Source organism: Panicum hallii, chromosome 6 (genome assembly GCF_002211085.1).
Source record: "Panicum hallii strain FIL2 chromosome 6, PHallii_v3.1, whole genome shotgun sequence".
Classification (NCBI taxonomy): domain Eukaryota; kingdom Viridiplantae; phylum Streptophyta; class Magnoliopsida; order Poales; family Poaceae; genus Panicum; species Panicum hallii.
In genome coordinates this window covers 2,578,066-2,589,519 of record NC_038047.1, presented here as the reverse complement: position 1 = coordinate 2,589,519, position 11,454 = coordinate 2,578,066, and the positions used below count along the sequence as shown (strand labels likewise).

Below are 11,454 nucleotides of genomic sequence, written 5' to 3'. Positions count from 1 at the left end.
AGTTACCGATGATTTGATGTGACTAATCCAAGCTGTGGATTGGGCATGTAATTTGGACCCTTTTTTCTATCTATTAACACAATGATGCGCAGTTCTCCTGCGTGTTTGAGAAAAAAGTGATTTGATGTGACATACTAGCATACCTGATGATCCTAAAATTAGTTTTTGGCAAAATACGTTATGCAGCTAGTACTGTTTAGACATGATAGATCAATCCTCAACCAACTTATTTCTCACAAGCTAAACTGCACTCTGTTTTTACATATCTCTAGGGGCATCAAATTCTTGTCAATGGTGCATTGCCAAATTTCAGTAGGATCATCTCCTATTATCCTCCTCCAGATCTTGACCCAACATTTTTGCTTTATTTTTTGCGTTTCACATATTGATATCAGTCTTTCACTCCTTTGCTATGCAAATGGTACAGTTTGGAATAAACACCATTGCTTGCCGAGACTAATGATGCATGGCTGCCCATCTCGACCACCTGACCTTTATCCATCACAACAATCACATCTGCACCTGTAACTGTGGATATTCTATGTGCAATCGTGATACTTGTGATCTTGCTTGACAGTTCCCCTTTGTTTTTCCACTCTTTTGCGCCAAGGGAACTCATCACCACCCTCTCAGATTCACTATCTAGAGCACTTGTCGCCTCATCTAGTAGCAGTATGGTGGGCCTCTTTAGTATAGTTCTTGCAATGGCAATCCTCTGCTTCTGACCTCCAGAAAGCTGGCTTCCTTTGTCCCCAACCACCGTGTCATACCCATTTGACAGGCCACTGATGAATTCATGGATGTTTGCTTCCATTGCAGCCTCAATTATTTCTGACTCCAACACATCTTCATTTCCATAACTGATGTTCTCTCGTATAGACATGTTAAACAAGATGGGCTCTTGCTGAACTAGTCCGATATGCTTTCTCAGGTACCTCAAATTGTAGTCTCGGATGTCCTTACCATCCACGAGTACTTGTCCTTCACAAGGATCATAGAATCTTAGCAGAAGAGCCAGCACTGTGGATTTTCCTGAACCACTTGAGCCGACCAATGCAACCCTTTCTCCTGGTTCAATAGCTAGATTGAAGCCATCTAGTATGATCACTTCTGGTCTTGAGGGATAGCTAAAACTGACATCTTGAAACTCTACATCACCTGCTAATCTTTCTTCAGAGTGCACTTTTGGTACATCAGGCACAATCTGTGTTTCTCTGTCGAGTATGTCAAGCGCAGGATCCAATATTGCAATGGCTGACAAGACCATAGGGATCATGGACCATAGCTCTGTGATGGAAGATATTGTCATTGCAAATGCCTGATATGATCGCACACAATTTTTAAATGTTGCTAGGTCCTTGTCAAGTAGCATAATGGTGAAACTCATTGCGATGGCATGTGTCGTATGCCACAAGAAGAGGGCAGTCCCTTGTACTGCACCGTATTTGATGCTCTCCATCCTGCTTTTCCGCATTGGTTCTTGGAGTGATAAGTCTGCTTTCCTTAGTATTTCATCTTCCTGAACAAATGATGCCACGGTTCGAATGTTGCTGACAGCTTCCGAAGTTAGGGAAATTAGCTTCTGGTGAGATGTAGAGAAGTCAGTGGCAAAACCTTTTGCTGACCTGACTTGTACAAGGCCAGCAATGAAGTGGAATGGCATCAAAGTCCATGCAACTAGACCCATCCTCCAGTTCACTACTGTGCTCAATCCTGTGGCTATCAAAATTGAGGAGATACATTGAACAATGAGGGACATACGATCAGATATGATGGTTTTAATCATGGAGGTGTCACCGACGATGCGTGAGGTTAGAAAGCCGACGCTGTTCTTTGGTTGTTCAAACCAGCCTATTTCATTCCGAAGAATGACTGCATTCATTTCAGAGAACTGATGTTACAATTCCGAACAACAATATATCATAATCTTGTTTAATAGTTGCAATTGTGATAGACACAAAGTTATGATCGAGTGACGAACCTGAAAAGAGGGCCTCCCTTAGGTTATTAGCTGCCCTTTCACCAACCAGGCCATATATATAGTGCTGGAAGATATTACTGAAAAATGTGAGCAACCCGATAAGGAACAAAATTATCGAGTACTTGCTGACTATCCTCTTTGTGTCTGGTTCAAGGTATGCCATGGCAACTGTCATGATGTAGAAAGCAAATATAGGCCTTGAGATCCCAGAGATTGCTGCTGCTGTGGAGCCCAGCAGAACCTTCCCTGGGAGCAGTTTAAAAGTCCCAAGGAATATTCTGTAGAAAGTGGATGTTCTCTTTCTGATCGCTTGCTTTGGTTGTTCTGTGAGGTCTAGTTTTTTCTTTTGTTCACTTGAAGTGAAAGATGGTGTGTTGTATGTTCCATATTCTGCTGCTTCTTCATTTTCTTCTTTGACCTGACCAGTAAATCTGTTTTACCAATAAACAAAAGCAAATGATTAAGATGTTTTTTTTCTCGAAACGCAGGAGAGCTGCGCATGTACTCCAGTTCCACGTGATTAAGTTAGATATCATAGATCTATTTGCAGAAAAACATATTTTCAGTGTTGTTGTTGCAATTTCAGTACAGTGAAAGTGCCATGCTGGATTCAATATATGAGCATTTTACAATGTGAAAAGAAGTGGGCAATCAATTGCATCTACCTTGTCTCGCGCCTCCCAGAATCCTTCTCTAGATTTTGCATACTGCATACACTTGAGTAGAATGCACTTTTCCCCAGTAATTCTTCATGTGTTCCAGATTGTGCTACTCTTCCATTCTCCACAAGAACAATTTTGTCTGCATTTATGATTGTTGACATTCGATGGGCAATCAAGATAACTGTCCTCCCTTGCATAGCTCTGTCAAGAGCTTCCTGAACTATCTTCTCTGATTCAGAATCAAGTGCACTTGTCGCTTCATCAAGAAGAAGAATCGGTGGATCTTTTAGAATGGCCCTTGCGATTGCTATTCTTTGTTTCTGGCCTCCTGATAGCTGTACACCTCTTTCTCCTACCTGTAGTTATTGCATCACAGAAGCAATGATTGTTATGTTCCACTGTTGATAACTAACTAAATTTTATGAAAATCATCTCCTTATAGAGCATATGCAACATATTGCTGCTTTGACACTTGATTTCTTGGTACTGATCTTCCTAGTTGACAACTGAAAGCTGTTCTTCAGTGCAAACTTTTTTTTTTCTCGAACACGCCTAACATAATTTTTGGAAGCTATTTAAATGTATTAATATTTTGCTATTTTTTCATTCACAATCATAGGAAAAAGAATATGAGATGTTGACAAGTCTTTGCTTAAAGAACATAAAATATTACCTCAGTAGCGTATTGGTTTGGAAGTTTGTATATAAAAGAGTGCACATTAGCTGTTTTTGCTGCTTCAATTATCTCTTCATCAGTTGCATCCATTTTGCCAATTCTTAAGTTATCCATGATGGTCCCAGAAAATAGTGATGGCTCTTGGGAGACTGAGCCTATATTTCTCCGCAGGGATTTCAGATCAAGTTCTTTAATGTTTTGATTGTCAATGAGAACCGTACCTGCATTTTACACCATGTTACTCACAGAAACTTATTTACAAAAAATAAAATAGTAGAAGCAATATTTGAATGTTATAGTCTATATGCATTAGTTTCCCTTCCATTTTTTTAAAAAATATTCTTAAAGATTGGATTCAGTTCGATACTCATAATTTTCATCCTATAATTGTTTAGAATTTAATGTGCAAGTATGCATGTAAAATTGTAACCTCAAGAACTCTTGGACACAACTAAGTGTACCAATTGAAGAGTACATCCATCAGCAATTGTTTCTGCAAAGATAGAGAGATTCTGTATAGTCTTACCTGTTATGGGATCGTAGAACCTTTGTACCAGAGAAATCACTGTGCTCTTCCCACATCCACTGCTTCCCACAAGAGCTACAATATTGCCTGCGTGTATAGCCAGTGAGAAACCTTGGAGAACTGGCTTATCCTCACGGGATGGATACGCGAAGTGCACCTCTCGCATTTCTATATCTCCTTTGATATTTTCCAAGATTTTTCCATTCGATTCGTAACTTATTGCTGGATTTCTCTTGATAACTTTAAATATTTCTTTCCCAGCAGTTTTTGCTTGGCTGAAGACCTGAAGATCTGGTGCTGCATTTGATATATATCTGAATCACAGACAACTTTGTAGAATTAATATTTTTTAAAGATTCTAATTCAGGATAATCATACCAATATGCTACATTGCTGGGAAGAGATTTCTCAGTATTACATTGCACCCGAGAGGACATTAATGACAGCCGCAATCGTTTCACCAGCTTTTGCTTTTCCTCCAGTTACAGCAGTTGCTCCAACCCAGATTACCAATGAATATGAACAGAATGTCGCAATCTGTAACATTCCCAAACCTAGACCTTTTGCCATCGCCTCTTTCTTGCTAAGCCTATATTGATTGTACATGCACTTGTGGAAGGATTTGATAGCTGAGTTTTCTCCAACAAATGAGAAAACAGTCTTTATATTTGCAAGAGTCTGTGCACAAATATACCATAGGATTGCAAATTCAGTGTAGTAAATCTAATCAACTCTAACATGGCATTCATTTGCATAGGTACCTGTTGCACAACAGTGGTTGCTTCAGAGACGAACGATATTCTTTCAAGGGACATGTCAATCATCATCTTCGCATATGTTGCTCCAACCATGAGGAGCATAGGCACAACTAGCAGAGAGAGCATGCCAACCTCCCAGCAGCACGCAAAGGCAACAATGATAGCAACTACGAATGTGGAGAAGTTTGACATAAAGTGACCCATCTGAAGAAAAAAGTAAGCCAACTTTTTTAAGTTCTGTTACCATAAAGCATGTTTTGGTGCTTCTGTTTGGGTTAGTGAATCTTGCAGTGAGTATTCTAAAGGGAAAATTAATACCTTTTCACCAATTGCATCTTGTATTACATTCATGTGGTTGGTTGCTCCAGCTATGATGTTCGCAGTGGTCAAGTCAGTGTCGAAAGCTCCAATATCTTGACTGAGCACTGATCTCAGGTAAGACATCCGCATGCGCGCCATTTGCCTCTGACTTGTATACATCCAACATGCAATTTCTGCAGCATGGCCACTGTGAGTTTGTGACAATAATATTAGATAGTTTATTGTAAATGACTTATGCTTTTCATATTGCTTTGTTTCCCATGATGTGGTGTTCTCTTTGCTGCATGTGTGGACAATTAGTCAGATAGGGAATGGTGTTACTATGTAATTTCTCATTTTCACCTCCATAACATTTGTTTTCTTTGCACACAATTTTTTTCCCCGATGTGCTGCTAGCCTGTTACTGCATTCAAACTTCAAAGACATATCTTTTGTCCAGTTATCTTTAGGTGCCCAATGAATGATGTCTGGTTAAATACGACATGATAAATTTGTGTTTGACCAAAAAAGGATGAAAACACAACCAGCTCAAACAATTATATTTATAAGTTATAACTTCACTGGCATGTCAAAGTAGTCAACTGATTCAGCACTCCAGCTCAACCCAAGCTGTAGCCTTAGCTTTTGTAAACTTTCTGAAGCCATGGCTCACATGCAAATAATGTATTAACTGGACAAAAACGTAGTTTAAGCTAGTTAAGGCTTCATCTCCTACCTAGTTTGACTGAAACTCAGATAATCAGATGTTTTGCATCTTTATCTTTAAATAATTTTGCTATCCTAGATTGTTTTCAATGAAAAGTTCTGTCAGCTTTTATGCATTCTATTGCTCTTCGCATATTCTCAAAGCAGTCCTTCAGACCTTCAGTATTCTTTATATGTTGTGGACGCCTTCTTGGGGATCCAGTACAGGCGCAGGAAGAAAGAGAAATCGGCTGATCCATCATCTAGTGGCTAGAGTTTGTTAGTTTGTTTTAGTATTGTTAGCAGATTGGTTTTCAGATATTGTTAGCAAATTGGGTTGAGTTTGTTAGGAGGTTTGCTAGTGCCGCTGCTATATAAGAAGCACGGCTGAACTTTGAGGTTAAGCAATAAACAGGATCTAATCTACTCAGAGCCTCCTGGGGAGGGCGAGTTCATTGGGTCTCTACCTTGCCAATATATCTACCACAAGATTATACAAGGTATTATTACGAGTTCTGTTTTCTTTTGCTTACGTTGTCAATAATATAGCAAAGTTAGAACTTAGGAGACTTCAGTTACCAATCATGCCACCAGGAAGTGTAACAATTGCCAAGATCCACATATATGGAATTAACTGCAAACAGGATCATTGGAAATATATGCTGTTAGTGAAATAACAGTAAATCATTCAGCAGAATAAAATGGCATTTAATAGGTTAGCTTTAAAACAAATCGGATTGAAGGTAACCTTGTTGAGTTCATGGACTGTGGCTTCTTTATTGCCTATGTTCTTCCCAATCACATCAACAGATTTCCCAAGTATGTAGTACGACATTGAAGGCCCCATGCCGTGTATGAAGGATCCCATGGTCCCTGACACCATGAGTAGCCAATCTAGCGCATCGGCGTAGCAAAGTAGGCCAAGAAATGGAAATGGCTTGTCTCCAGCCTCAGTTTCTGGTGCCATCGATGCTGGTCCTGAGCTCTTCTTACCATCTGCAATGTTGGGTTCAGATGATTCAGTGGGCCTATCCTTCTCTTGGACAAGTGGCATTGCTTTTGCTGAAACTTGTGTAGTTTTGCAAAAGATTTGCAGGCACACTGAGCTTTATAGCACTAGTGTGTTTTTTATATGCGCGCTGACAACCATATAGCTACAAAATTGCAGGACACTCCGTTGGTACTATCAAGATTCACAATTAATTACTCCAGCTCCAGCCTGGAAAAAAATATTTTTTATATTGCTCAATCTTAGCGGCTACCTTTTTTTGCTCACAACTCCTTTGCTGACATGATGCAACATGTCAAATCTGCGTATTCAGACTTACAAGTAAACTTTCCGGGTGATGTCTGCAACTTTAGTTACGCAGTAAAAGTCACATCATTGGGAAATACTAAGCATGAATCTTTTGTTATTATAATCAAATTGCAGGGCTTGAGGCAACTTTGTTTTCATCTACAGATTACAGAACTTTATGCCAGCTACAAGTCTAATCCAGAATAACCATGTCACTTTTGCTATTGGAATCGGATCTTACTCTACATATTCCCTAGTCCTTACAAATAACAAATAAAGACACCATATATCTTCCTCGTATATATACACAATGCTTCACTAAACATGTTTCAGCAAAGGTGTCCAGTTATAAGCAAGGTAGTTTCTGTTGCAAGTCTAAAGTCTTATTATGTCCTCTAAAGCCATGTGCATGCGTGTTAGTGCCTGTAACTTTCAGAAACCCGTGTCAAATATATAGCAGTTTTGGGCGCTCTAGCCAAAAGTCATCCTAATACGTTTACCTGTAAGCACCCTGTATCTTTATGGATTCATAATTATAAAATTTACTTACAGCTTTGTTATTCGCAGTCCATTGTACCGAATTTGGGTAGTTGTATATTTTTTTTCTCGAACGCGTAGGAGAGGTATTCATTAAGAAGAAAGAGTACCGAACTGTACAGCACTACTCACACAACACACAAACCCGCAGCCCAAATTTTTGGTATGCAATATTTAAGTTAGCTCAGTTTTCTTGTTAAGGCAGATTTATTTCTTCCTATGTCATACTTTTCTGCCTGAAAAGTTATTTACAAAATTAAATTTTCCCAAGGCCTTCAGCTGTTTCTTGGAGGGAGAGCTTAGTTTAAGTTGTCCTCAACCCCTCAAAAATGACACAATTAGTCGATGGACCGCACCCAGGGGAGCCAGCATAGTCCTTATTCCCTGTGCTCTTTTAAGTAATGTTGACTAGAGCTTTCAAAAAAGGTAATGTTGACTAGATTCCATCTTTTGGCTAGTCTTGTATTGCATTCAAATAATAAGCTTTGACATGACCGCGGAAACAGTGGGAAATCATTCTAGTACAGTAGTTGTTTTCTTTTTTATGTGGATTATGCCTCATCAATTTATGATGACATAGCTATGTTATTACAATTTGTGAACTGACAGAAAATGCATTAAAACAATGCTTAAGCTCCTAAAACTATTCTTGCTAGGTGTCTATGGTCTTTGTCCACAATGGAACTTGACCAGCTTGCGGTTAATCCTTCATGTTGCTTTGCAAGTGGAATAACCTTGAGTAAATGCCATCATCTGCCGATATCAATGTTTCGTGATCACCAAGTTCAACCACCTTTCCTTTCTCCATTACAACTATCATCTCCGCATTTATGACTGTCGACAATCTATGTGCAACTGTTATACTTGTAACCTTACTGGCTCGAGCATCTTTGTTCGTCCACTCCTTAGCCCCTAAAGAGCTCATTACGACCCTCTCAGATTCACCATCGAGAGCGCTAGTTGCCTCATCAAGAAGCAGAATAGGAGGCCTCTTCAATAGAGTTCTTGCAATAGCAATCCGTTGTTTCTGCCCTCCTGAAAGCTGGCTTCCTTTCTCTCCAACAATGGTGTCATACCCTTCTGGCAAACCACTGATGAACTCATGAATGTTTGCCTCCATTGCAGCTTGGATGATTTCGGTCTCTGAAGTGCTTTCACTTCCATAGCTAATGTTATCTCTGATAGATATGTTGAACAGGATTGGTTCTTGTTGAACTAGCCCAATCTGCTTCCTGAGCCATCGGAGATTGTAGTCCCTTATGTTCTTGTTGTCGATTAACACTCTGCCTCTGTAAGGATCATAGAATCTCAGTATTAGAGCCAGTACAGAGGATTTTCCTGCACCACTTGGGCCAACCAATGCTACTTTTTGACCAGGTTCAATAATTAGATTGAAGCCATCCAGAATGGTCGCCTCTGGCCTTGATGGATAGTTGAAGTGCACATCCTGAAACTCAGTTCTCCCGACAAGCCAGCCTTTGCTAGGATTCTCTGGTTTATCTGGTACAATTTCTGTCTCTCTGTCAAGCGTGTCAAATGCAGGATTCAGTATTGCAATTGCCGACATGACCATGGGAATGAGGGTCCATAATTCTGTGATGGAAGGTACTGTGAGTGAGAATATCTGGTATGATCTTATGCTGTTCTCAAATGAGGCTTGCTTCCTCCGGACCAGAACTGTGGTGTACCAAAGCGCCACTGCATGTGCAATATTCCAGAGGCAAAGCGAGATCCCTTGGATCACCCCATACTTCATGCTTTCAATCTTGGTTTTTTTCAAAGGTTCTTGCAGTGACAATTCTGCTTTCTTAATTATTTCATCTTCATAAACAAAGGATGCCACAGTTCGGATGTTGCTAGCCGCTTCTGAAGCAAGGGAGACAAGTTCCCGGTGAGCGATAGCAGAGTCACCATAGAATCCTTTAGCTGACTTGGCTTGAATAAGGCCACCAATGAAATGGCATGGCATGACTGCCCATGAAACTAAACCCATGCGCCAATTGACGTACATGCTTACTATTGTTGCTATCAGAATTGAAGAGATGCATTGTACAATGACTGCCATTCTGTCTGATATGATGGTCTTGACTGTTGAGGTGTCACTGACAATGCGCGAGGTCAGAAATCCTACTCCATTCTTCGGTTTCTCAAACCAACCAAGCTCATTCCGAAGAACAGCTGCATTGGAACAAAATAATTTCATATTTTCAGCAGTGAGAGGTATGTAATGTTGGCTCTTATGAGATTTTTTGGCAAATGATGAATAAATTCAAGGTTGTCATGTGACAGATATACCTGAGAAGAGGGCCTCCCTTAGGTTTTTCATTGCCTTTTCTCCAACAATACCATAAATATAGTGCTGCAAGATGTTACTGACCAGTGTGACCATCCCAGCTGTGAAGAATATCAAAGAATACTTGCTGACTTTTCTTTTTGCATCTGGATCGTAATATGCCACACCAATTGTCATGATGAAGTAACCAAACAAGGGCTTTGAGATTCCAGAGACGGCTGCTGCTGAGGAACCAAATAGAATCTTCAAAATGTCCTCTTTATGCAGTCCATACCAAAGTCTGAAGAAAGGGTGTATTTCCTTTACAATCTCTCTCTTCCGCTGCTTCGACTCCACTCTTTCTAGTTTGTTCTTGGTTCCCTGCTTTGTAGAAGACTGCCTGATGTGTGCTTCACCAATTTGTTCCTCTACTACATTATCAGAAGTGCTGTTTAATCAATCAAACGAACAGTAAGTTCTATGAAGTAATCCTTCTTATATGTGTTATCACTAAAATTCGTAGCATGGATTTTCTATTTTCAATAAAAATATTGCAGTTTCTAGTTCTGTTTGTCATTTTTGTTATAGTAACCCTTGAAAAGATGCAGATACTCCTTCATTCTGCAGTGGTATGGCATATGGAAAATACTGAAGCATTTCATAACCGAGATTAGAATTGGTCAAGTAAAGCTTTCCATTGATTACATTTGACTTTACCTTGCCACTTTCTTTTCAGCTTCCTTCTCTATATTTTGCATGCTGCATACATTGGAGTAGAATGTGCTTTTCTCGAGCAACTCATGATGTGTCCCAGTTTGTGCTACTCTTCCATTCTCCACGACAACAATAGTGTCAGCATTTACAATTGTGGACATCCTGTGGGCTATCAAGATAACAGTTCTTCCGCGCATGGCTCTCTCAAGTGCATCTTGAACTAGCTTTTCTGATTCTGAATCAAGAGCACTTGTTGCTTCATCGAGAAGTAGGATTGGTGGATCCTTCAGTATTGCCCTTGCGATCGCTATCCTTTGTTTCTGGCCTCCTGATAACTGCACACCCCTTTCTCCTACCTGAACAAATTTAGTTGTTGTAAGTCCTAGCAGAAGTGATTTTTCTAGCTTTGCATGTCAAGTAATGTGGAAACATCTATGATTCTCCTATGGGGATGGATTTTGACTATCTGGAATCTAGAAGTTGTATTCTTAATGCATCACAAAATGGATTTCAGTCCTTGAGAAATGTTTCTGGAAGTTACTGAATCAGGAGTCAAAACCCTAATCAGTTTTTTGGTTAAATACAATGACCCCAATTCTTTATAAATTGCCATAGTAAATGGAAAAGTACCTCTGTTAAATACTCATTTGGTAGTTTGGATATGAATGAATGGACATTGGCTGTTGTTGCTGCTTCAATTATCTCTTCGTCACTTGCATCCATTTTACCAATCCTCAAGTTGTCCTTTATATTACCAGAAAATAGTGATGGTTCCTGAGAGACTGAAGCTATATTGCTTCGCAGCGATTTCAGATCAAGTTTCTTGATACTGTGTCCGTCAATGAATATGTCACCTGCAGTGTTAGGCCTTGTTACTTGACTGAAACGTTTTAATACTCCTTCACCTGACAGTTACCCATGCTTCATAGAAGTACAATTAATAAACAACATATGGACATAGTTTTTATTCTGAGTTTTGCAGAGTAAAAAAGTGGTAGAAGCCTACCTGAGGTTGGATCATAGAAC

The 11,454-nt window shown here is 39.7% G+C and overlaps 2 protein-coding genes across 2 annotated transcripts; both read right to left on the bottom strand.

Moving 5' to 3' along the window:
- Nucleotides 1–200: 200 nt before the first annotated feature.
- On the bottom strand, nt 201–6,680 carry LOC112896490 (ABC transporter B family member 14-like). Its single transcript, XM_025964478.1, has 10 exons — nt 6,357–6,680; nt 6,188–6,242; nt 4,922–5,097; nt 4,607–4,807; nt 4,264–4,523; nt 3,846–4,159; nt 3,317–3,540; nt 2,647–2,999; nt 1,982–2,412; nt 201–1,872 (listed from the first exon to the last, which is right to left on the bottom strand). Exons 1-10 carry the CDS (start codon nt 6,660–6,662, stop codon nt 392–394), a joined length of 3,801 nt encoding a protein of 1,266 aa, XP_025820263.1. The 5' UTR covers nt 6,663–6,680; the 3' UTR covers nt 201–391.
- On the bottom strand, nt 6,681–11,340 carry LOC112896861 (ABC transporter B family member 14-like; the record flags this gene model as incomplete). The annotated part of the gene is made up of 4 exons (XM_025964984.1): nt 6,681–9,620; nt 9,738–10,162; nt 10,432–10,784; nt 11,059–11,340. Coding segments are annotated over 4 exons (2,538 nt in total), but the record flags the coding sequence as incomplete, so codon positions are not given.
- Between the last annotated feature and the right edge of the window lie 114 nt (nt 11,341–11,454).

What these genes read in the sequence shown, in the direction of transcription:
- LOC112896490 (XM_025964478.1), bottom strand. Translation starts at nt 6,662, where the DNA reads ATGCCACTTGTCCAAGAGAAGGATAGGCCCACTGAATCATCTGAACCC. An exon ending in ACTTCCTGGTGGCATGATTG is followed by an intron (nt 5,098 to 6,187) that starts GTAACTGAAGTC and finishes GCCATGCTGCAG; the next exon opens with AAATTGCATGTTGGATGTAT. An exon ending in CAACCACTGTTGTGCAACAG is followed by an intron (nt 4,524 to 4,606) that starts GTACCTATGCAA and finishes ATTTGTGCACAG; the next exon opens with ACTCTTGCAAATATAAAGAC.